General features: G+C 42.9%; 3 protein-coding genes across 13 annotated transcripts in view; all 3 read right to left on the bottom strand.

Moving 5' to 3' along the window:
- Positions 1-3159, bottom strand: part of stau2 (staufen double-stranded RNA binding protein 2) — a 320197-nt gene extending 317038 nt beyond the window's left edge. For 5 of the 10 annotated variants that reach the window (XR_007247362.2, XR_007247363.2, XM_048529258.2 and 2 more), the window contains exon 1: positions 3045-3158. The gene's annotated coding sequence lies outside the window, so the exon portion shown is untranslated. Of the gene's footprint in view, positions 1-3044 lie in introns of all 10 variants that reach the window. The other 5 variants (XM_059645862.1, XM_059645861.1, XM_059645865.1 and 2 more) reach the window with 3 other exon arrangements.
- LOC132209611 (basic proline-rich protein-like) lies at positions 578-2767 on the bottom strand (the record flags this gene model as incomplete). The annotated part of the gene is made up of 4 exons (XM_059646327.1): positions 578-648; positions 1180-1518; positions 1622-2100; positions 2349-2767. Coding segments are annotated over 4 exons (1308 nt in total), but the record flags the coding sequence as incomplete, so codon positions are not given.
- Positions 3160-18993: 15834 nt separating the features above from the next.
- ube2wb (ubiquitin conjugating enzyme E2 Wb) overlaps positions 18994-25717 on the bottom strand; it is a 49630-nt gene continuing 42906 nt past the window's right edge. For both annotated transcript variants that reach the window (XR_007247434.2, XM_048529847.2), the window contains exon 6: positions 18994-23404. Coding sequence is in view for 1 of the 2 variants with exons in the window: in XM_048529847.2 (XP_048385804.1) it covers positions 23391-23404 (14 nt within the window). In the remaining variant the exon portion in view is untranslated. The remainder of the gene's footprint in view (positions 23405-25717) is intronic.

The following is a 25717-nucleotide window of genomic DNA, read 5'->3' as shown; positions in this document are numbered from 1 at the left end:
GAGGGGGGGGGGAGGTGGGGGGAGGGGGGAGGGGGGAATGGGGGGGGGGAGAGGGGAATTGGGGGGGGGGAGAGGGGAATTGGGGGGGGGAGAGGGAAGAGGGGAGGGGGAGAGGGGAAGAGGGGAATGGGGGGGGAGAGGGGATTGGGGGGGAGAGGGGAATGGGGGGGAGAGGGGAATGGGGGGGAGAGGGGAATGGGGGGGAGAGGGGAATGGGGGGGAGAGGGGAGAGAGGGAGGGGGGAGAGGGGAGAGAGGGGAGGGGGGAGAGGGGAATGGGGGGGGAGAGGGGAATGGGGGGGGAGAGGGGAATGGGGGGGGAGGGGAATGGGGGGGGGAGAGGGGAATGGGGGGGGGAGAGGGGAATGGGGGGAGGGGAGGGGAATGGGGGGGGAGGGGAATGGGGGGGGGAGGGGAATGGGGGGGGGGAGGGGAATGGGGGGGGGAGAGGGGAATGGGGGGGGGAGAGGGGAATGGGGGGGGAGAGGGGAATGGGGGGTTGAGAGGTGAATGGGGGGTTGAGAGGTGAATGGGGGGTTGAGAGGTGAATGGGGGGAGAGGGGAATGGGGGGGGGGGGAGAGGGGAATGGGGGGGGGGGAGAGGGGAATGGGGGGGGGGGGGGAGAGGGGAATGGGGGGGGGAGAGGGGAATGGGGGGGGGAGAGGGGAATGGGGGGGGGGAGAGGGGAATGGGGGAGAGGGGGAGGGGAATGGGGGGGGGGGAGAGGGGAATGGGGGGGGGGAGAGGGGAATGGGGGGGCGGGGAGAGGGGAATGGGGGGGGGGGAGAGGGGAATGGGGGGGGGAGAGGGGAATGGGGGGGGGAGAGGGGAATGGGGGGGGGGAGAGGGGAATGGGGGGGGGGAGAGGGGAATTGGGGGGGGGGAGAGGGGAATTGGGGGGGGGAGAGGGGAAGAGGGGAGGGGGAGAGGGGAAGAGGGGAATGGGGGGGGAGAGGGGATTGGGGGGGAGAGGGGAATGGGGGGGGAGAGGGGAATGGGGGGGAGAGGGGAATGGGGGGGAGAGGGGAATGGGGGGAGGGGGGGAGGAGGGAGGGGGGAGAGGGGAATGGGGGGGGAGAGGGGAATGGGGGGGGAGAGGGGATGGGAGGGGGGGGGGAGAGGGGAATGGGGGGGAGAGGGGAATGGGGGGGAGGGGAATGGGGGGGGGGAGGGGAATGGGGGGAGGGGAGGGGAATGGGGGGGGGGGAGGGGAATGGGGGGGGGGGGAGGGGAATGGGGGGGGGGAGGGGAATGGGGGGGGGGGAGGGGAATGGGGGGAGGGGAGGGGAATGGGGGGAGGGGAGGGGAATGGGGGGAGGGGAGGGGAATGGGGGGGAGGGGAGGGGAATGGGGGGGGAGGGGAGGGGAATGGGGGGGAGGGGAATGGGGGGGAGGGGAGGGGAATGGGGGGGAGGGGAGGGGAATGGGGGGGGAGGGGAATGGGGGGGGAGGGGAATGGGGGGGGAGGGGAATGGGGGGGGAGGGAGGGGAATGGGGGGGGGGGGAATGGGGGGGGGGAGAGGGGAATGGGGGGGCAGAGGGGAATGGGGGGGCAGAGGGGAATGGGGGGTTGAGAGGTGAATGGGGGGTTGAGAGGTGAATGGGGGGGAGGGGGAATGGGGGGGGGGAGGGGAATGGGGGGGGGGGAGGGGAATGGGGGGGGGAGAGGGGAATGGGGGGGGAGAGGGGAATGGGGGGGGAGAGGGGAATGGGGGGGGGAGAGGGGAATGGGGGGGGGAGAGGGGAATGGGGGGGGGGAGAGGGGAATGGGGGGGGGGGGGAGAGGGGAATGGGGGGGGGAGAGGGGAATGGGGGGGGGGAGAGGGGAATGGGGGGGGGGGAGAGGGGAATGGGGGGGGGGAGAGGGGAATGGGGGGGGGGAGAGGGGAATGGGGGGGGGGAGAGGGGAATGGGGGGGGGGAGAGGGGAATGGGGGGGGGAGAGGGGAATGGGGGGGGGAGAGGGGAATGGGGGGGGGGGAGAGGGGAATGGGGGGGGGAGAGGGGAATGGGGGGGGGAGGGGAATGGGGGGGGGGGAGGGGAATGGGGGGGGGGGAGGGGAATGGGGGGGGGGGGAGGGGAATGGGGGGGGGAGGGGAATGGGGGGGGAGGGGAATGGGGGGGGAGGGGGAATGGGGGGGGAATGGGGGGGGAGAGGGGAATGGGGGGGGGGAAGAGGGGAATGGGGGGGGGGAGGGGAATGGGGGGGGGAGAGGGGAATGGGGGGGGAAGAGGGGAATGGGGGGGGGAGAGGGGAATGGGGGGGGGGGAAGAGGGGAATGGGGGGGGGGGGAAGAGGGGAATGGGGGGGGGGGAAGAGGGGAATGGGGGGGGGGGAAGAGGGGAATGGGGGGGGGGGAAGAGGGGAGGGGGGAAGAGGGGAATGGGGGGGGGGAGAGGGGAATGGGGGGGGGGGGGAAGAGGGGAATGGGGGGGGGGGGAAGAGGGGAATGGGGGGGGGGAGAGGGGAATGGGGGGGGGGAGAGGGGAATGGGGGGGGGGGTGGAGAGGGGAATGGGGGGGGGGAGAGGGGAATGGGGGGGGGAGAGGGGAATGGGGGGGGGGAGGGGAATGGGGGGGGGAGAGGGGTGGGGGGGGGGAGAGGGGAATGGGGGGGGGGAGAGGGGATGGGAGGGGGGGGAGAGGGGAATGGGAGGGGGGGAGAGGGGATGGGCATGGGAGGGGGGAGGGGTGAGGGGAGGGGGAGGGGAGGGGGGAGGGGGGGAGGGGGGGAGGTGGGAGGGGCGGGGGAGGGGGGGGTTGGGGAGGGGAGAGAGAGGAGGGGGATGGAGGGGGGAGTGGAGGGATGGGGTCGGAGTGGCGATGTGGCAGTTAGAGAGGTCGGTTGTAGTGACGAGTTGGACGTCCCGTTGGGGGGGGAGGGGGGGGGTTGTATCCACCCAGATCCAGATCATGGCCGAATCCTCGGCCAACCCTCCCCCCAGCGGGGAGCTGTCACCCGGCTGTCAGTGAGTGAGTGAGTGTGTCTCCCCCCCGCCCCACCCGGGGCTCCCGGCTCCCGGCTCCCGGCTCCCGGCTCCTACCTGATTTCCAGGGAGACCCGAGAAACGGCTCAAACATCGGCAAACACTAAAGAGAAATGACACCGGGCAGGGAAGGAGGGATGAGGAGGAGGGGTGAGGGGGAGGAACATGATAAACATTTTCATCATCTCCCATCTACAGTCAGCCGCTTTTCAATTTGAAAAGCTTCCATGTTTCTGCGTTCAGTATTCCCAAATTCGTTTCTATCCCATTCATTTTGCCTGCCACTATTTATAACCTGCCCGTCTGTTTTAATCTTCCTTCCTCTCCACACCCCCCCCATATTCGTGTGAATGATAAATGGTCGAGTCCGGGATCTTCCCCCTCCCCCCCCAAGCCTCCTCTTCCCTCACCAATGGGCTCAGGCTGAACCAGGCGCCACCTAAAGCAGAGAAGCTCTTGTCAAACACTGTCAAGGGCCAAGGTGTCATAGCCGTGCAAACCTCACGCTTTTTTATTAAACAGTTGAAGGCGAAAATGATAAAGATGCAAGTCAGAAACAAACAAAATAATCTCTCCCCCCCCCAACTCCCCCAGAAGAACAACAAAAATTGCTGGAGAAACTCAACAGATCTGGCAGCATCTATGAAGATGAAGGGTTCTGAACAAGGCTCAATGCACTCGAAATGTTAACTGTTTTCTGTCCACGGATGCTGCCAGACCTGCTGAGTTCCTCCAGCAATTCCTGCTTTTGTTTCAGATCTTCAGCATCAGCCCTTTTTCATTCTTTCTACTAATGTTTGAGCCCATCTCACTAATCAAATTGCTGGTCCTGCTTCCAAAATGGCCAGGGGTAAGTGAGGGATAATAGGAATGCTATCAGACTAATAACACACAGGCCCATGCAAATGCACTGTGGACGTTGGTTCAAATCCCACAATGATAGTTTATTAAACTCAGTTTAAAACCCTGATAATAATTATTGCACAATATCACGTGGACGGTTTGTCGGTGTACCTCTAAGACTCATGTTCATGTTATCATTGCTGTATCATGGAAAGTAGCCTAAGTACAAAGATTCTTAACTTGAAACACTACTTGCGTGATATGCTGCTGGAAACATATCCCTCTTTGTCATCTATTAGCTCAGATACTCATGTGCCTGAAGCATATAATGTTTGTACATAATTGTTAATTACAATAACCTTCTGTTGGATTCTTCAATGCCACAACAGCTGTGATAGTTTCTTATGTTACGGGAGACAACATAAGCATGGCTGCAACAAGTGAAATATCCTGCTTGAGGCAAAACCCACATCATTAGTGACCTCGAAATCAACATTGATTGTCATAAAAAAAACCATCTGGTACATTAACGCACCAAGAAAGGTAAGAACATCCGTCATCCTTACCTATCTGGTGTACATGTGACTCAATTAAGAACGAGCAACAAATATTGGTCTCGCCAGTGATATACACAAACTCTGCATGAATTTAAAAAATCTAACCAGTCACAAATTACACTCTCTGAGTGGGATTCTTTACGGTCCACATCTCTATCATTTGATGCAATCAGCTGCTCTATCCATTTCCAATATCTCTTTGGTGCTTAAATGTTGCTAGATTTAGAAGCACTCTTTGCTATATTTTAAAAACAAATATTAAGAAAATTCAGCGCTCCTTGCTAAGACTTACAGGTAGCCTATTAGATGAAAAGCAAACAGTGACTACCAGCTATGCTGTCCATCCTGTGCTGGTCCAGTTAATACAGTTGCAGAGAAAACTGGGAGAGAAAATTTGTGAAAGATAAAAGTAAAACTGCTTTTTTCATTATTTGCTCATAAGCTGATGAGGGCATCCCAAATTGCCAAGAAGGCAGTTAAGAGTCAACCACTGTAGTTCTGTAGTCACATGTAGGCCAGACCAGGTAAGAATGGCACTTTCTAAGGGACATTAGTGAACCAGATGGGTTTTTCCAACAATTGACAATGGATTCCTGGTCATCATTAGACTCTTAATTCCAGGTTTTTATTTATTGAATTAAATTCCACCATCTGCCATGGCATGGTTTGAAGCCAGGTCTCCAGAACATTATCTCGGTCTTTTGCCCCCATCAGTTATTTGAAAAAAAAATGTTGCAGGCTCACTGCATGAACAGAAGAACAATGGAAAAGGACAAAACAGCCCACTTCATTGGCATCCCATTTAAACATTCGCTGCCTCCATCATTGACACACTGTGCTACCCGTCTGAACAATATACTAGATGCACTGTAGCAACTCACCAAACCTCTTCTGACAGCACCTTTCAAATCCCTCTCCTCTACCACCAAAAAGGAGAAGAGCAAGCAGATGCATTGGGACCATCACTAGGGGTAAGTTCCCCTTCAAACTACCCACCATCCTGACTTGCATTACTTTTTCTCACTGTCACTAGACAAAAATTTGACAATTGTATCTGCATGGCATGCATCTGCAGCAGTTCAAGTAGGTGGCTTATCACCAGCTTATCAAGAGGAACTGCACATTGGCCATAATTGCAGTCTTAGCCAACTACACCAACGACTTGCAAAAGAATTTTTAAAAATGTGTTTCTATTGTGTCTGTCACAATCCCAGGACACCACAAAGTGCTTCTTAGCAAATGAAATAACGCTGTAAATTTTGGTGTGATGAACAAGGGTGAATGATTTATATAATTAATATAATTTTGCTTTTTTAAGAGTGGAGATTTTAAAGTGGTAGCATATGTGTGTTAGTCTGTTTTTATGATGGGCTTCAAAATTTAACAGGTAAGGCTTTCCAGACCATAATTTTAAACTAGTATGTACCCTCTGAAGTACAAGTGGACGTTTATGTGTACAATGGGGATTTATGACAGAAGAGACAAAACATCAAAAGTGACATTACCTTTCTGTTAGGTTTAGAAAATACAAAATTTATTTTATCTTAGAAAAACCTAGAGATTTGAGGCCAAATTAGGAGTTGAGAAACCTATATCGGTCTATAATCACTGTGTAAATGCAGAAATTAAGCAAGCATACAGCAAAGGCAATCTTTTGGGAGCAGTAATTAATTATCATATGTCTATTTCTTAAGTTTCTGGGGCCAATTTATAATTCTGGAAGCTTTGAACTGTTACAGTCCATGTAGTTTAAGGGAGACTACATTGCTGTAAAGAAGGGAGTTTGAGGATTTTGTTGTCGCAACTGGAGACAGCGACAACTGGAAAATCTCAGCAGGCCTGACAACATTTGTGAAGGAAAACACAGAGTTAACACTTCAGGTCCGGTTCTGAGGAAGGGTCACCGGACCCAAAACATTAACTCTGTGTTTTTCTTCATAGATGCTGCCAGACATTCTGAGTTTTTCCAGCAACTTTGTGTTTGTTCCTGATTTACAGCATCCGCAGTTTTTATTTGTGTAAATGCAGGGAGGATGTTCTTGATGGTAGGTGTGTCCAGAACCATGGGTCACAGTCTGAGGATTCAGGGTAGATGATTTAGAACAGAGATGAGGAGACATTTCTTCACCCAAAGAGAGGTGAGCCTGTGGAATTCATTACCACAGGAAGTAGTTGATGCCAAAACATTGAACGTGTGCAAGAGGCTACTAGGTATAGCATCTGGGGCAAATGCACTCAAAGTTTATTGGGAGAAAGCAGGATTAGTTGGATGATCAGCCATGATCAGGAAGAATGGCAGTACAGGCTCAAGGAAGGGCTCAATGGCCTCCTCCTGCTCCTATCTTCTATGAGTCTTTGTTTCTATGTAACATACCAGTTGAGAATTAAAACTTCCAGCTATAAAATTATGCACTCATTCTTAACAGCTAATAATAATTACTTTTAAAGAATGAATATCTAGCTTTATAATCTCATAAATTCTCCCAAACATGTGGCTATACTGGATGGATTAGTTGAGTACAAGATTTTTTACACTATACAGTCCAGAAGGAAATATTTAGTGGTAAATAAGCAACAGGTTCTTTGTCCAACTATACATGTCCATGCCCCACCAGGAGGGTCTTAGGGATCTCCACTTCTTCCTGGAGCAAAGACCTGAACCATCTCCAACCACCACCACTCTCCTTCGCTTGGTCGAGCTTGTTGTCACCCTCAACAACTTCTCTTTTAACTCCTCTCATTTTCTTCAGGTAAGAGGGGTTGTCGTGGGTACCTGCATGGGCCTGAGTTATTCCTGTATCTTCATGTGGTAAATGCAACATTCCTTGTCCAGTCCAATTCCAGCCCCCCAACCGATGACTCTTTGTCCAACATATTGATGATATCATCAGTGCTGCTTCCCTCTCTTGTCTGGAATTGGAAAACTTCATCAATTTCGCTTCCAATTTCTACCCTGCCCTCACTTTCACCTGGTCTACTTTTGACTCCTCCTTTCCCTTCCTTGACATTTCTGTTTCCATTTCTGGGGATAGACTGGCCAATACTATCCACTACAGACACACTGACTCCCACAACTACCTGGACTATATATCCTCACACCCCACTTCCTGTAAAGACTCCATCCAATTCTCTCATTTCTTCCATCCTTGTCATATATGTTCAGATGAGGCCAACTTCGACAAAGGAGCCCCCAAAATTTCCACCTTTTTCCTCAACTGAGGATTCCCAAACTCCGTGGTCGACAGGGCCCTCAACTGGATCTAAACCATCTCTCGTATTTTTACCCTCACCCCTTCTGTAACAGTGATAGGGTTCCCCTTGGCCTTGCCTACCATCCCATCAGCATCCACATCCAAAAGATCATCAGGCACCATTTCCACGACCTCCAGCAAGATGCAACCACCAGACACACATTCCCCTCCCCTCCCTTGTCCACCTTCTGTTTGGGACTGTTCCCTCTGGGACACCCTGGTCCATACTTGCTTTGCCCCCAACATCCCCCCAACCCCCACCACACCCCTACGGCATCTTCCCCTCTAACCAGTGAAGGTGCAATGCCTGCCCATTTACCTCCTCTCTCCCCATTATCCAAGGGCCCAAACATACCTACCATATATACCACAACACTTCACCTGCACTTCCCAGATTCTAGCATTCGCTGCTCACAATGTTGTCTCCTCTACATTGGGGAAATGAAGGATAGACTGGGTGATCGCAATTTGTTCACAAGAAAACTCTGAACTACCTGCTTCCTGGCCAACATCTCTGTCTCTGGCTTGCTGCAGTGTTCCAGCAAACCTCAGTGCAAGCTAGAAGAACAACACCTCATTTTCAACTTGGGGACTCTGCAACCCTCTGGACTCAATAATGAGTACACTAATTTTAGGCCTAAACTCTGCCCCACACACCAGGCCTGGTTACCATATAGCCTGCCATTACACACCCTCTGTTGTTAGTTACTAACAGTCCCCACTAACAACTATTCACCCTCCCATCCTGACCATTATCAACTCTTTGCCTATCCAACTGCTCTTCCCTCTCGTTAGGCTCTATCCTATTGTTTACTCCCTGCCCTATCCCCCTTACTTTTTTCTACATATAAACTGACATTTCCCTAGCCAACATCAGTTCTGAGGAAGGGTCACCAATACCAAAACATTAACTCTGTTTTTCCCTTCACAGATGCTGCCAGGTCTGCTGAGCTTTTCCGGCAAATTTGTTTTTATTCCTGATTCACTGCATCCGCAGTTCTTTCAGTTTTTATTTCGGCTTTTTGTCTAATTATCTCTATTCAGTTTGGGGTACTGAAGGCTATTGCTTCAACTAGTAATATGCTCGGCCAGTTTAGCATTTCAGAATGTGGGCCTTATTAATCTATATGGTTTCATCTTAATAGTAAACCCAACAACTCTTCCAGTGCTGTTTTCCCAAAGGTTTAATGAGATTCTCAATAGGTTGTCCACAGCATCAGCTTCCGCCAAGCATCGCAGAAGCACCAGCTGCAAGACTGACAGCACAGCAATGTGGATGCAGTAGAGTGTGGCTGAAATGCTGTACCCAGAAGAAGACAACACTCGAGACAAACTATCTGCAGGCCAAAGGTCAGCCTTGTTGAGCTAAAAGGACAATAGTGCCTGCAAAGCTGTAGCTGACAGTTCATGTTGTTGTAGATCTATGTGCCTGATGGAGCAAGTTTACCCATGCAGTGAAAGAGACTGTAGCTTTGAGCTTAAATGTGAAATATTTTAAAATATTGACTGACGTTTAATATTAAAACTACTCGCACCTATATAGTATCTTTAATGGAGAGAAGGTCCTAAGGTGTTTCCCAGAGGTTATACTACTTTTTAAAAAAATGATCAAACTATGACAGAAAAGTTGGAAAGAATTTTTACACAAGGAGGAATCGGTGCTGGTTAGGAAATCCGTCAGAATTGTGTTGGCATAGTCAATTAAGACATTTAAGACAGCAATAAAGGCCAATTTTACATGTCTAACATTTGTTGCCAAATGGTACAGGGCTCACAAGCCACGTCAGCAGTGCAATAACATAAATCATGAGCAGTAAGCTGTGAGCAGTGTGAGTCAGTGTGGGCACAAATCACTATCATTGCAACAGCATGAAAGGGAAAACTGACAATCAACGGGCCAGCCACAGTGTGAGGATGGTGCTGACAGGAGCTGCTCCTCTTAGCAAGAGTGTAAGGAGTCTGCAGGAAAAAGGGAAGGGAGGGTAGCATAGCAGTAATATCATTGGAATATAAATCTAGAGGCCCAGACTAAAGTTCTGGAGACATGGACATAAATCCTACCTGGAACAAAAACAAAGTTGCTGGAAAAGCTCAACAAGTCTGGCAGCATCTGTGAAGGAAAAAACAGAGGTAATGTTTTGGGTCCGGTGACCCTTCCTCAGAATGTAGTGGTTGGTGAGATGTGAGCTCAATTCATAATTCTGGAATGTAAATCTGGTCTCAATTGTAAGGACCATGTCTTTTAATTTTTTCTTAGTTTATAAGAACAATGGACTGAAATAAGGAAGAGCTGATTTAAAACCAATATTTGGAAGATTTGCTGCAGTTTCTAAAGTAAGTAACATGACACCCACGGAGACAGTAAGAACTGTAGATTCGGAGTCAGAGACAACACAGTGTGGAGCTGAGGAACACAGCAGGTCAGGCAGCTTCAGAAGGGCAGGAAAGTTGACGTTTTGAGTCAGGACCCTTGTTGCCAAAACGTCAATTCTCCTGCTACTCTGATGCTGCCTGACCTGCTGTGTTCCTCCAGCTCCATACTGTGTTGTGTCTGTAACTTGACACCCATTGCAGGCATCATATAAGGAACTGTTAGAGTAAGCAGTAATTTAATTTTCAATTGCAGACAGTTCAGAGTTAGAGGGCTGTACGGTTGCAGCTTTTGATGGCAACAATAAGTTCCCATATTTCAGGAAAGTAGTGAGAGCTGAAAGACTTCAATGTCATTATAGTCTATGGTCTCATATGTGGCCACATGTTCTGTATTCTCCACAGTAAGGTAGATCACTATGAAGATGCCACAAAGATGCAGGTTAATACTGTGATGTCTCCTGGGCACCTCTGGTAATTCTCAACCAGGCTGCCTTTGCAATGAAGTTGACCTCTGGCTTCATTCCTCTTTAAAGAAGTACATTCTGCATCTCAGTATCACGGGCACCAAAGAAGCACCAGCTACAACATACAGAGCACAGCATGTGGATGCAACAAAAAGTGTGGCTGGAGTGCTATATATATCTATAGGCCAAAGGCCAGCCTCATCGAGCTGAAAGTAATGCCTGCAAAGACACTGTTTGCCCGTGCAGTGAAGGTGACTGTAATTTTGAGCTTAGATGTGTCCAGCTCATTACAGGGGTCAGTTTCAGACATCAGTGGGATTTCACAATCCACAGCCCAACAATGTGTTATCAAGTTTGGTCAAGCCCAGAGGGCTTTAGGCACTTCCCTGGTAGCAGAATTTCCTCAGCTGCTCGGCATAATTTACTGTGCATATATTATAATCAAAGTTTGAATGGCCCATCTAGATTTATTTGCTAATCATAAAAGCATCCACTCATTTAACCAGCAGCTTATTTATGATCACCCAAAAGAATTCCCCAGGGTGTGTACAAAGTTTCTGGAGATCTCAGGTGCTTCAGCCCCTTATACCCCAATGTAACTTAATAATGGCTTCTTAATGACAAAGGGTTTCCACTGGCTGATAACATCCATGTGCTACCACACAGACACAGGAGAGGTTTGATATATGGTTGTATCTGGTAGAGCCACAATATGGCAAGACTCGAGTTCGATCAGACCTTGGTGACTCGTTGGGAGGTGGATGTGGAGGAGGGAATCTACAGTATAGACTGGCAAGGGACGGACACACTGGGGTCATGTGCTAACCTTTCCACAACTTGCCACTTTAAAGAGGAATACCTGGTACCAGAGGATCAGGCCAAATTCATTGGAAAGACAGCGTGGTAGAGAATAACCATAAGACACCACGGTAATAATCTCCATGCTGGAGAAGTCTGTGAAGTCTCATTTAGGTAGGTTTCAACAAGAGACATTGCAATCATAAATGACTTGGTGCAGTCTGTCAACCTGTCAATTAGATTCTATGCTTATACATCACCACCATAAATGTTTTGCAAGATTTTAGAATTCACTTTAATTGTTGGACTAAAATTAATTTCCAAAATAGACTGAGTTGACAGGACCAATCTAAATGTTTATTAGTCTTGATCAGTTACAAGACCAGTCTAGGTAAAATAATGTTTACACTAGTTTTATAGATTTACGTTTGAAATTAAATTCAAAACAAAAATTGTGCTCAATGAACACAGTGGTTTTCAGTCCACCCACTCCGGAATGTGATCTCTGGCTAACTGACCACATATCTCTATATTCTCTTCTGTTGACCAAAGCTGTCCTTTCAAAATTGGTCTTATCCTCTTGCACTGTATTATTGAGTCATGGTTTATTCACCCTTGTCAGTCACTACTTCCATGTCTGTTCAGGCATATTGAGACATAACACAATATTGTCATCTTCTAAAGATGTTTCCATGTTGTGTGGCCGTATGACTCTACTTAAGAACCAGTCTCTGCATCTGTTCAAATAAATTGTTTCTTACGTATCACTGTAAGGAACAAAGCACAATAGTCTCCCAGCTCTCTGTAATATCTTATACTATGTCTCAGCTCAAAAGTGGACAGCAGCTATTTAAAATATTCTTTTGGAGGCAATCTTATAAATTTATTTTATCTTGAAATATGTTACATTCTAATCAAAATAAATTAATTCCGATTGCCTGGCAATTAATACCCTATTTATACATAAGTGCATATTGTCAATTCCATAATTATATAAATCAGGCAAAACAAAGTTTATATGACTGAAATTTCAAATTTCAATGTAATGCCCGGGAGGTTTAACAACTCCTCCTGATTTGCTGATTATATTCGTACCTGGACAGAACTGTTCTCTGTTGTACTTGTTTGACAACTTGATTGTCTTGCTACTGGCTGTGTGGTGCTGTGAATGACTATACCTTACTTTGAGTTAATCTTTGAGAACTTTCCAAATCTTTTCTGGATTTTTCTGATCGTCCATGGCAAGACAGGAATTTTTAATTTTGCGAAGGCCAGCCTTACCAATGGCAACAGGATATTAGAACCCTTTTCTCATGATTACCTGTAACATTTAACATAGAACAATACAAACTTTGTAATTCAGCAAAGGTGTTACTGGATGCCAATCTATAATGTGGTTTCTGATATCCGTCGTTCTGTCTTAAAAGCTCGGACATTTAAGTCAGTCTAAATTAGAAAGAAAAAAGCTCCTTTGCGTCAGTGGAAATTAAAAAATATTTCTTTGAGTAAAGGAGTTGTGACATCTCATTGGCATCTTATAGAGTACTGTGCGCAGTTCTGGTTGCCCTGCTACAGGAAGGATATTATTAAATTGAAGAGGGCTCAGAAAATATTTACCAGAATGTTGCTGGGAGTGGCATTATAGAAATAGGCTGGGACCTTTTTCACTGGAGCATAGGAGTTTGAGGGGTGACTTCACTGACCTTCGCAAAATCATGAGGGACATAGATAAAGTGAATAGCAAGAGTCTTTTCCCTAGGGTGGGGGAGTCCAAAACTAGGGGGTATATTTTTAAGGTGAGAGGAGAAACATTTAAAAAGGCCACGAGGGGCAACGCATTTACAGAGAATCGTTCATGTGTGGAATCAAATGCCAGAGGAAGTGGTGGATGTAGGTACAATTACAACATTTAAAAGACATTTGGATAAGTACATGAGTAGGAAAAGTTTGGAGGGTTACAGGCCAAACATAGACAGGTGGGACTAGTTTAGTTTGGGAACATGGTTGGTGTGGACTAGTTGGACTGATGGGTCTGCTTCCATGCTACATGATTATTTGAGAACCAGTTTCTGAATCTATCAGGAACAACCATAATAGACTCCCAGAACTCCCTAATACTTTACACTATATTTCAGTTCAAAATTTGACTGCAGCTATTTTAAATTTATTTTGGAGGCAATCTTTTACATTTATTTTATCTTGAAATATTCTAATCAAAAATAAATTCTGGTTACCTAGCAATTAATATCCTATTCATAGATCTGTACAGCTGTCTCTACCCAAAGAAACTGCAATACTTTTCACAAGGTCATTGAATCTGCACTGATCGATCTACACTAAACCCACTTCCCACCCAACACTTGCAATGTTACTACATTTCAAATGCCCATCCACACACTTTTTAAAAGTAGGTGAGTTTCTCACCTCTACTGGCATCCCTGGCAGTACATTCCTTCGTCCAAACATAGTCTAACATCATTTTTCAAATAGTTTTCCAAGTATCTACAATCAAGTTACCGGAGACATTCGTAGATGGCCACTACTGCTGCAATGGTAAGAGTTTGCCTCCAACAGGGTGTTTTCACCTGATGTTGTAAAGTTTACATTAACTTCCATAATGGTAAGAAACTGGTGTTAATATTGTAGTATTGAAGAATGCAGCAAGCATTTGTTACAATTAATTACATAAAAACATCACATTGCTTCCAGACATAGTGTCTGGGCTAGTGCTAAGGAACAGATACGCTTCAGGCAATTTAAGTTAACGAATATGAGATCTTGACACTCTCTAGTCACCTATTACGAAAGAGCGATGATAACATGAGCATGTCTAGTAAAGATGTACTGACCATGAGCCATGACACTTACAAAGGAAATGGTACTAAACAAACTGATAGTGCTCAGGTTTATGTGTCCAAATACATTTCATCCTAGAAACTTGAAAAGAAAATTGGTAAGGAGATAGTAGATGCATTGGGGTTAAATTTTTCAAAATTCCATAAATTCTGGAGACTGTCCATGGAATGCAGAAAACAGCAAATACAGGTCAGGTAGCTTCACATCTGTTGTAGGGAAGATATTAGAATTGATCATTAAAAAATTATAGCTGTGCATATTGAAAAATTCAAGGTGATCAACATTGTTCTGTTGAAGGGAAATCACATTTAAACAACTTCTGAGAGTTCATGTTGTAAATGAAGGGTAGCCTGAAGATGTACTAGCTGAATTTCCAGGAGGCATTTGATAAGGTGTCACAAATAAAAGTAATAGTGTAGGAAGCAACATGTTAGCATGAAAAGAATATTGTTTTCTGCCAGCCAGCCAGAATATGCCTAAATCGGACTTTGATTGATTGACAGAATGTGATGGAGTCCCACAGAGGACTGTGCTGCGACCTCAAATTTTCACTATTTACATAAATGGTGTGAATGAAAGGGGTGAAGGTATGGGAGCTAAATTCGCAAATAACATTAAGATAGCTAGGAAAGTGTGTCGTCATAAAGGATACATGAAGAATCTGCAGATAATATAAATAGGTTGAGTGAGTTTGTAGGCAGAATCTGGTATAAAGAATATAATCATAGAATTCCCAGAATGTGGGAACAGGCCATTTGGCCCATCAAGTCCACACTAATGGTGCAAAGAGCATCCCACCCAGACCCACCCCTTACCCTATCTGTGCATTTCCCACCATTGACACTATGGGCAATTTAGCATGGCAAATCCATCTAAACTGCACATCTTTGAACTGTGTGAGGAAACTGAAACTCCCAGAGGAAACCTGCATAGACATGAAGAGAATATGCAAACTCCACATAGATAGTTTCCCGACGCTGGAAATGAACCTGGGTCCCTGGTGCTGTGAGGCAGAAATGCTAACCATTGATCCACTGTTTTACACCTACATAGGAAAATATGAAGATGTCCACTTTGAAGAATAAGAGTATTTCTTAAATGCAAAACAATTGTAGAATTCTGAGTGCAGGAGATATAATTGTTCTCATGCATGATTGACAAAAGTTAGTATGCAGGGAGAGCACCTTTTTTTATTCATTCACAGGATGCAGGCGTTGCAAGTTAGGCCAGCAATTATTGCCTATGCCTTAATTTCCCAGAGGGCAGTTAAGAGTCAACCACATTGCTGTAGGTCTGGAGTCATATGTAGGCTGGATCAGCTGAGAATGGCAGTTACCTTCCCTAAAGGACATTAGTGAACCCGATGGGTTTTTTCTGACAGCTGTTTCATGGTCACCATTAGACCCTAATATATCAGATTCTTACTGAATTCTAATTCCACCATCTGCATTATAGGATTTGCACCCAGGTCCCCAGTACTCCGAGTTTCCGAATTGACAGACTAACAAGAATACCACTAAGCTATCACTTTCCCATAATCAAGGCATACTAGCAAGTAACATAAATATGGACTGTAAGAGCATCTGTAAGTACATAAAAAGGAAAAGAGAAAGTAAAATGAAAACAAACCCCTTAAGGAACAAGGTTGGGTATACATTAACAATAGGGATGCAGTTAATAGCAAAGTTGAGTCATTACTTTGCATTAGTCTTCATGTTCGAGAACATTTTGTAGGAATAAGCACAATAATGAACATGACAGAAGAATTTGTGAAACTAATAGGTCTAAAGGTTAATAAGATCCTTGGACGCTTTTGGCTGTATCTTGGAATTTTAAAACAAGTAGCTACGGAGTTGACAGATGCACGGGTTTTAATCTTCCAAGAATTCTTAGATTCAGGAAAGTCCCCAAAGGATTGGAAAATTGCCAATGCAATACCTTTGTTCAAAAACGGAGAATGACAAAGTAACTATATACTAGTTAGCTTAACATCTGCCACTGGGAAAATGCTGTAGTATGTAATAAAGAAAATGATAGCAGAACATTTCAAATATAATAAAATCAGACAGTCAGCAAGGCTTTATGTAGGGGGAATTATGCTTCACAGATTTATTACAGTTTGTTGTGAAGGTAACAAGCAGATAATGGGAAATCAGTTGATGTAATGTTTTTAGACTTCCAAAATATATTTGACAAGGTACTGCATGTAAGGCTACTAAAGAGCCCATGTTGTTGCGAGTAGTATGGACAGAGGCTTGGCTCACTTATAGAAGACAGAAACAGGATAAAGAGAACATTTTCAGGATGGCAACCTGAAACTAGTGGAGGGCCATCAAGCGCAGTGCTAGGGACACAATTAAAATAGAAGCAAATTTCATCCTGTAGAGGGGAGAGGAATCTGTGGAATTCTTTGTTGCATAAGGCTATCAAGTCTGGGTCATTATGTATGTTTGTTCGAGGCCAAAATAGACAGTTTTTAACCAGTAACAGAATCAAGGTTTTGGGAAAAGGAAGTGAAGTTGAGGATTATCAGATCAGCCATGATTTTAATCGAATGGTTGAATAGTCTACTTCTGCGCCTATATCTTATGGCTAATAGGATACTATCCTTTGTTACAAGAGAACTTGAACATAAAAGAAAAACTGTCATATGCTTCAGTTATACAGGCCATTGGAGATTCTACATCTTGAACAATGTATGCAGTTATGAACCTCAAAGTTAATTCAATGAAATTAGAGCAGTAACTATCAAAACCTTTAAAAATATTCTTCCAAATCTAATCCAAGGTTACACCAGATCCTTAATTTCCTTAAGGAAGTGCCCTCTTTATTAGTAGTGCTTTTCAATTTTCCCCAAAAGTCATTCTTTCCCCATTAATCTTTGTTATTTTTGTGTTACAGAAAATGAGGTGAGAACAGTGATCAACACAAAGCCCCATGTCATAAACGTCTAGAACATGGTTCATTTGTGTATTTGAATTTTAATTTCTAAAACTAAAAATTAACTATTGAAAATGGGATAAATAAAAATAAAGCATCTTGAAGCGTATTACACCTAAGTTTGGGGTTATGTTTTGTTAAGTGGATGACAGCTAGGAAGCTAGAAATGGTCAAAATGCCAAAACAATTCAGGTGGTTACCAAAGAGAACATAAAAAAAATCAGAAAGGAAGAGACGGAGCTATAAAAAGGCAGGTGGGTTTACTTGACTGAAGACTTCATTCTGCAAAGCAATGAAAGTTAGAGCTAAATTAGCTTGCTCCACAAACCTTATGAGGTCAGATCAAGATCAGCTCAGAGCAGGATAAATCATCATGGTGATAGATGCAATTTACAAAGTTGTCTGATATTATTTTGCACATTTGCTGGGAAAGGATTTATTTGCAGTTTGGAGCTAGAGGGTGTTGAAGCAGAATGGGTTTCTGACAATACAAGTGCAGCCATTAGCAAACTCCTAACAGGCAATTGCCACTCAGAAGTACTTAGGACTGGTGGCTGAAATGCACAACTTTTTTTAAAAAAAGGACTGCACAGAAGCTCAGAGCTACTGAATTTCAGGGTGGCTCAGACTGAAAGAAGTCTGCAAGCAGTATATGATATGGTTGAGAAAAATGGGAGCTTACAAAAATTCAGTAGTAGCTCTGTGAAACTACAACATTGGGACAAGCCTAACTTCTGCCAGTAATTACTAAGTTGCTGGAAAAGCTCAGGTCTGGCAGCATCTGTGAAGGAAAGAAAAGAGTTAACGTTTCGGGTCCAGTGACCCTTCTGAGGAAGGATCACCAGACCTGAAACATTAACTCTGATTTTACTTCACAGATGCTGCCAGACCTACTGAGCTTTTCCAGCAACTTTGTTTTTGTTCCCGATTTACAGCATCCACAGTTATTTCGGTTTTTATTGTGCCAGTAATTGTTTGCTTTGGAGCAGTTTCAGGAATCCTGAGCCACTTTGTCTCAGTAGAAGAGACTAAGCTACCAAGATAACCACTGTACAATGGCAGTAGTGAGAGGTTAACTTAATTTGAGGGGTGCTGGGGGAAGAGATGGAGGATTTGGAAAAGGGCAAGTGTAAGCCTAAAAAGCAAGAGCTTATGGCAGCATTACAAGTCACCTATTTGGTTAAAAATACCCAAAATGGGACAGGAAGGGTCAGAGTAGACAAACAAACAGTGGTAAATAGGGTCAGAAGGGGAAAAATGATAAAAAGGCTAAACTAGTTGCTCTTTTGTTGACTGTGATTACTTACTTCGATCTATCCCCATTTCCAAACACTGTTCCTTAGAAACTTAAGTTAGTGCTATTTACTTTTGAATTACGTGATACTTGTATCCACAACAAAACATCAATTAATCAAATCAATTCAATTCAATACAAAGTACTTCAATGAAGGTGATTAGAACAAAGTAGTTTTCATTAATTTTTTAAAAAATTAATGCATTATATTATTATGTATATTCTTACAGAAATAAACAGGCAAGATGCCAGGTTTTGGTTGATTCAGCATTGTTTTCAAAGTGCACTCTGAACGGACATACTTGTACAGATGAACTCAGCATCCAAACTGTTAGCTCTACAGAAATCAACAGCATTGTACTGATGTTAAAAAAGGTATAAAATGATGTATTAAGTAAAACCTACAGTATTTTTGCAAGACCTGATGCAAAATAAGCTTTAACCAGTGCAAAGCAAAAATAATGAGACAAGTCCCTGAAGTTGTCACACATCTTGTCGGAATAAACATTTTCCTGAATGATTATATTCCTAACTACATTTTATTTCCAAAACAGTGCGCGTTTTCATGTCAAGTCTTCAACAAAACGCACAAGACAAAGGGTACTTTTAGGATTTTAATGTTAACTTTTATTATTTCAAAACAACCATGTTGCATGTCATTGTCCTTGCATTAGAAATAAATCATTTTTTTAAAGGGAACAGAACTTTGATAGGATTATGAAAGCTGTCCCAGACTGGTGGTGAAAGTGACCAGTAAGTTATAAAATACACAGGTGATTATTCATTGAATAACATATTCACAGAAGAGATTCTCATGACCATGCATCACATTTCTTACTTCCACTGAGTAAAAACTGCAAGTAACATTTACAGAAATGACAGCATAAAAGGTGAATGAATGAAAATTAAACTGAAATCAGAAGATCAAGGAATATGCAATATGCAGGAATAATAGAATGTAGTAATAAATTTGAGAGTAGTGCCTTCTCAACCCAGATTCACTCCTGTCCTGTGGCTTCCAGGTCTATAGCTCCCGACTTGAGGCCTTTTCAAGCAAGCTTCATCCAAATCCACATTTTGTTTCCAGCAGGAGCAGCTGATCTGGGACGACTCTCATTATTCCTCCCCCCCTCAACCCTTCAGCACTACAATGTCATTGTTTAATCTCTCCTGCAATCTCAGGTGAGATGGGCCAGTTTAAAATTGTGGGATAGAATCTGGTAACTTCCTACCCGCATGGCTAAGTTTTGCACTGGGCACTGCATTTACCAACAGTTACATCAAATATTTAAATGTAAAAAATTTAATGGATTTTCATCCTACTGCTGATTACAGTGATTTTGTGGGAGATCAGAATGTCCTTTGGAACTGAATACTGAGGTATGTCTGGGCAGCTATTTTGCATGAAAAGTTTTAACACTATTTGAACTCTCACACGGAACACTAAACAAACAACATTTTTAAAATTTTGTGGAAATCACTTAATGGAAAACGTTTCAGTAGTGTAGGTTGTAGTTACCATCCATATGGAAGGATTTCTCTGGATCAAGATTATTTGGTGTCCGAGGGACTTCCAACATTCTTCTCTTCTGAAGCTAATAACTCCTCTAAAATGGTCCTTAGGCATAAACAATGTTCTACTTCAACAAAAGCAATTCTGAATGTACCTGGTGGGCTACTCACCTTCAAAACACAGCTGAGTCAAATATGATCTTAGCAATGTCTCTCACATCTCTCTATCGAGACTAACTGAATAACACAACAGGAATACGAATCCTCTCACTAACCTAAAGACACTAATTTCAAGCCATCTCAGTTTAGTGAGCATATTGCTCGAACTTTGAGTCTTAAATGATTTTTAAGGTATAGGACAATGGAGTCACCTGTGTGCTTAGCTGCTGAGGATTTAGATAATGGAGGAAACAAAGAACCCAAACCACGGAAAATAAAATCAAGGCCAGTGGTAACAAGGATGCAGCTAGGAATCCCCAAGTCAGGCAGGCCATTTTCTTTTAACAAAATGCCTATATCGGCAACAATCTCACACTTTCCAGTTTTCCTCACATCCAAGCAAAACTAAGCAACATTAACACAAATTTTAATATAACATTGCAGCTAAAAACTGAGCCAATTAGAATTTCCATAGCCAGATTCAAGGATTAAGGTAGAATATTATTCAGATTTTCACAAGCTTTTTAGCATTGGGGAACTTAGACTGGCACTGTTCAGAACATATTATAAATTTATATAACTCAAGCACTAATCCAATTTTAAAAAGTTAAACAAATTTTCAGTAGATACCTTTCTTGGCAATAAACAGTCTATTAAATTCTTTAATACTAGGCCAGGAAGAACTGGATAGGATGAAAAAATATTTCTGAAAATCTACCAGGTTTGTATAAAACGGCATGAATATTCTACATATGGTCTGTTCAGAGCATACTAAGAAATCCCCATTTAATGACAAATTCACTAAAAGGTTGTCAGAAGTGTGTTCAGAAGCGAAAACAATGCTTAGAAAATCCTTTGTAGAATACTATGTTGCTATTCAGAAATAAATGTTATTATTTAAGTGCTCTATTGTATAAAACTAAGATTTATTTTTTCTTCAGCCAATTCATTGCCATATATTTTACCTCCACAGTATAACACTCAAAATATGGTACAGTTAAACAGTATACAAATTTGACCCATCAGTGTGCCAAATTAACACCGCAAACCATGAGATTATTTATGTCTCCAATGATATTAACAAATGGTAAATGCAGCATTTCGCTAAAATGTTTGCAAGTGCAAGATCTGTACAAATATAGACTATATTCAGGCTACATCAAGTCAATTAGCTGGCGTATTGTTTTAAAAAAGATAAGCTGAGTCCAGTTAAAACTTAACACTGGTCCTGCAGAGATTTCAAATTTATACACTTAAATGCGTGGACAATGCTTTGATATTATATCCTAGATATTGAGAATTTGAGATAATTTGTCCCAAAATATTGCAGGCTGCACAGCCCATGTCCAAAGACAGGTGGGTAAACAATGTTTTGGCTTAATAAACAGATAAATTGTGGTTTCACACAAATGCCATCTGAAAAAGTGGACATTTATTGAGATTTTAAAATTCCCTCAACTTTAATCCCAGTTTTGTAAATCTATGATGAAGCAATCCTAATTTAGAAAACTCTCAACCAGTAGATGGATTTGCAAGTAATTTAACCTGAAGTGTTAGTCATGAGTCTTACTAATATAACGTGACCATAACATTGCCAACACCAGGCAATATAGGCACTTCAGTCTGAAGTACAGAAGGACAGTATTTACAGAGTTTGTCCAAAATCAATTAATTCAGAAGTGTTGCTGGCTATGCTTTGATTAATCAACTAAATCTTGTTTATGAAAATTGTTAGTGAATAACTCACTAGGGAAGTCAATGAACGCTATCAATCAATAAAACTAAAATAAAATGGAAAGCTAAACATGTTTTTCTTTAATATACTTACATAAAAAACACAATTCTGCATGTTTTATAAGGGACAATACAACTAATTATTTAACCCTGCAGTTGAACAGTTACATTACTGAAAATAATAATGATCTGACCATATTGGTCTTATTTATCAGCAGGCTACCATGAATGAAAATATGGTTTACAATTTCTCTAAATTTTATATTAGAAGTTTACAAAAAAACGTGTTGCCAGTGTTAACAAATGTCAATTTGTAAATGCTACAAAGGCAACTCAGTACACAAAAGGTTAAATTTCTTACACAGATCAGCAGTACTTTTGGGGGGGTGGGTTGGGGGCGGGGGGAATCATCACTCTGGTTTATCTCAGGTATCATCTTTAGAGGTTTCAACAGTTGCATCCTGAAATCATTTTCCACCTAGCTTTCAGCCCTAATTTTGTTATTAAGAACATATGCAATAGTGGCATAGAGTATTCAAGTCTCATTTTTACAATTACTTTCAAATTCCAACCTACAGCATTTAATTTCATTCATAAATAATGGTTCAACAAAGATTAGTTATATCTTTTTCATAATGAGAAGCTAATGAACTGCAACACAGCAACATATATGTTAACATATATCTTTAAGTAATATGTCAAAACATTAATTGTATTCTTCAAGATGGATTGCAATTTTTATAGCAAAGAATTAAAGACAAGGTGTCAGATACATAGGAAATAATTTAGAGAAGACAGTATTATAACAAAACAGCTTTTCATTCAAAATATATTTCATATCAGAAGCTTCAAGTATGATAACAAAAAATGTGACATTGGAGAAACAAAATGAATGCAAAGCAATACATTATAGTTGTGTTCCAGTTTAAAACTGTCTTTTTGGGGAAATGGGAGCACGAGGGCCCACACTGAAGGCTGGTCAATGACCCTGACAAATGCCCATGAAGAATGTATTTTTCCAAAGGTAATTTGGCTCAAGTAAAATAAATTAAATATATTTTTTTAATGAGACAACTGTATTGAAAAATTTTAAGTTTTGGAATGCTTCATTGAACGAATTAAATTTGTTGCTGCAGCAAAATATGCCACAAGTTTTTACATTCCTGGCTATGTGACAGCAATGCATTAAATTTAGTATAATAATACAGTTGCAAATGTCAATTAAAAATGGATCCCTTTGTTTTTATTGCACAGATTTCCTTTTGTTTTAAGTCTCCAAGCATGCGCCAATAACCATTTATTGCACAACACAGGAGGGTTTCAAACCTTCTCACAAGGTATGTCCTCACAGTAAACTAAACAACAGAGATGATTTATTGTTGAAATTACAAGATTTCTTCCTAAGTGCTGCATTAATACCGCTTAATAAATGAAATAGGGTCAGTTGCAGGAACTTAACCAGCTATCAGCATATGCCCTGATATACACTAGTAGAAATGCAGTAAAGGAAGTAGTCTCCAGTGCCTGCAGGCAAGTCTGTGTTAAAGTTCAAAAATTGACCGATCAAAGTGCTTTTGGACTCAGCAGTACTTTCTCCTCTACCAGGGCCAAGAATCTGAACATCAACATGTATCATCTGTAAAACAAAGAGGGCTGAATAAGAATACTGGTAGAGCTGCAGTATGTACTTCATTCTCAATTATTACATTCCAATCAATTTATAATAGTGATTCATTTTTCAGATTATGCACTTTGATTCAGCATAGCAAAACTTGGGTGTTTTCATGCATTCTTCTACTGAAGAATTTGTTTTAGCAATAAAAACCATAACAGAAAAAAAAACTGAACAACTGCACATTTGGAGTAAAATGTTTGAGAAACTTAACAGGTCTGGCAGCATCTGAAGAGAGAAACAACATGACTTCTTCAGAACTCAAAAAATATCACTTGACAAGAAATTGGTGTTTCAATGAGGTTTGACAAACAATTACATCAAAGTACTCAGCATGTTATTGCATGGCATCTGTTGAATAGTTTTTAAAAAGTGTAAAATTTTCCATCTTACACCATTAATGCATGCTAAGTGATGGATGATAAAGTTAACAATAAGTCACTTTAGATTATGCTCTGCATTGCATAGAATCATTTGAACTGATACACTGGTCCACTCCTCCTCTACTCCCAACACCATCCAATGGCACCTTTCCATGCAATCACAGAAGGTAAAACACATGCCCATTTATCTCCTCCTTCCTCACCTAGGCCACAGGCACAGTGAAGCAGAATTACTGTGCTTCATTCAATTTAGACATCTGTATTCATTGGGCACAATGTGATCTCCTCCAAACTGGGGAGACAAAACACAGTCTGGGTGATTGCTCTACAGAGCACCTATGTTCTGTCTGTAAAAATATTCCTGCGCTTCCAATTGCCTGCCACTCCAATACTGTGTTTCTGTGCTAACCTGTCTCAAGCCTGCTACAGTACTCCAGCGAGAAGCTGGAGGAACAACATCCCATTTTCTGCCTAGGTATCTTACAGCCTTCAGGACTCAATACAGAGTTCAACAATTGCAAACTGTGAATACTTCCCCTTCCTTGGCTAATAGGTAACCCCTCAAACCCCAGGTCAAGTCATGAGATGGGTTGCTAATGGCAGCGCCAACTCATTTTCAACTACTCAAAATCACCATTGTCACCTATCTAGCTTCTCTTTCCCTGGCTTACTATCAAGCCAGATGCGCTGGGTTTCTCAAGTAATTTCTGTTTTATTTGTTACCATTGGAGGGCAATAGCCTTGTGGCATTAGACTGTTAATTCAGAGACCCAGCAATGCTCTGCAGAAGTGTGTTCAAATCCTGCCAGGGCAAATAACGGAATTTGAATTCACAACAAATCTGGGAATTAAGAATCTAATAATGACCATGAAATCATTGTCGATTGCTGGAAAAACTCATCTGATTCACTAATGTCCTGTAGGGAAACAGCCAACCTTTATCTTTCTTTTCTTTCAGCTGTTATTTTTAAAAAAATTCTAGCTTTGTAATCATGATGGAGCTAGAGAACGATGACCGTACACTTTTCACTGTACTCACATGTTCCTACACGAGTATATGTGACAATAGAATCTAATTCTAATTCTACACCCAATCTGCCTTACATGTGACTCCAGATCCACCACTAACATAACTGGCTCTTAACTGCCCTCTGAGTAATTAGGGATGGCCAATGAAATGTTGGCCTCATGAGCATTATCTACAATGCACGAATGAATAAAAAAATTGAAGCAACTTGTGAAAAGGCAATAAGATCACTCATACACTCAAAGTGCTGTGTAATGTCTTTTCAGTACATTTAAATTTCTTTCCATTTTCTCTTTGGCAATCTTAAAGAAACCTCAAAGTTTATCAAAGGAAACAACTAAAAGTCCCCATTAACAACTATTCACCCTCCCAGCCTGATTGTTAGCAACTCCTTTGTCTGTCCAACTGTCTTTCACTCTCTTGGGCTCTGTCCTATCGTTTACTCCCCACCCCACCCACTTCCATACTTTCTGCATATAAACTGACGTTTTCCCAGCCACCATCAGTTCTGAGGAAGGGTCACCAGACCTGAAACATTAACTGTTTTTTCCTTCACAGATGCTGCCAGACATGAGCTTCTCCAGCAACTCTGTTTTTTGTTCCTGATTTACAGCATCTGTAGTTCTCTCGGTTTTTAATGAGATTAACAATCAGATGCATTAGAAATTTCAAGGGAAGGGACTGACTGTGCGTTTCCAAGGGAAACATCAACATTGGGAAACATTAATAGATTCCAATGGCAGAGCTTGACTTTGGTTTTATTATTTTTCTGTTTACTATGGATGACATAAACTCACCAACTTAGTTAGCAATTAACAATAAATACTAAATGAGTATAATGCAATAAGAAAGCATCATGTAGGGGCA

Source organism: Stegostoma tigrinum, chromosome 5, assembly GCF_030684315.1.
Source record: "Stegostoma tigrinum isolate sSteTig4 chromosome 5, sSteTig4.hap1, whole genome shotgun sequence".
NCBI lineage: Eukaryota > Metazoa > Chordata > Chondrichthyes > Orectolobiformes > Stegostomatidae > Stegostoma > Stegostoma tigrinum.
Note: the sequence above shows the minus strand (reverse complement) of the source record. Positions and strands in the feature narration are given on the sequence as shown.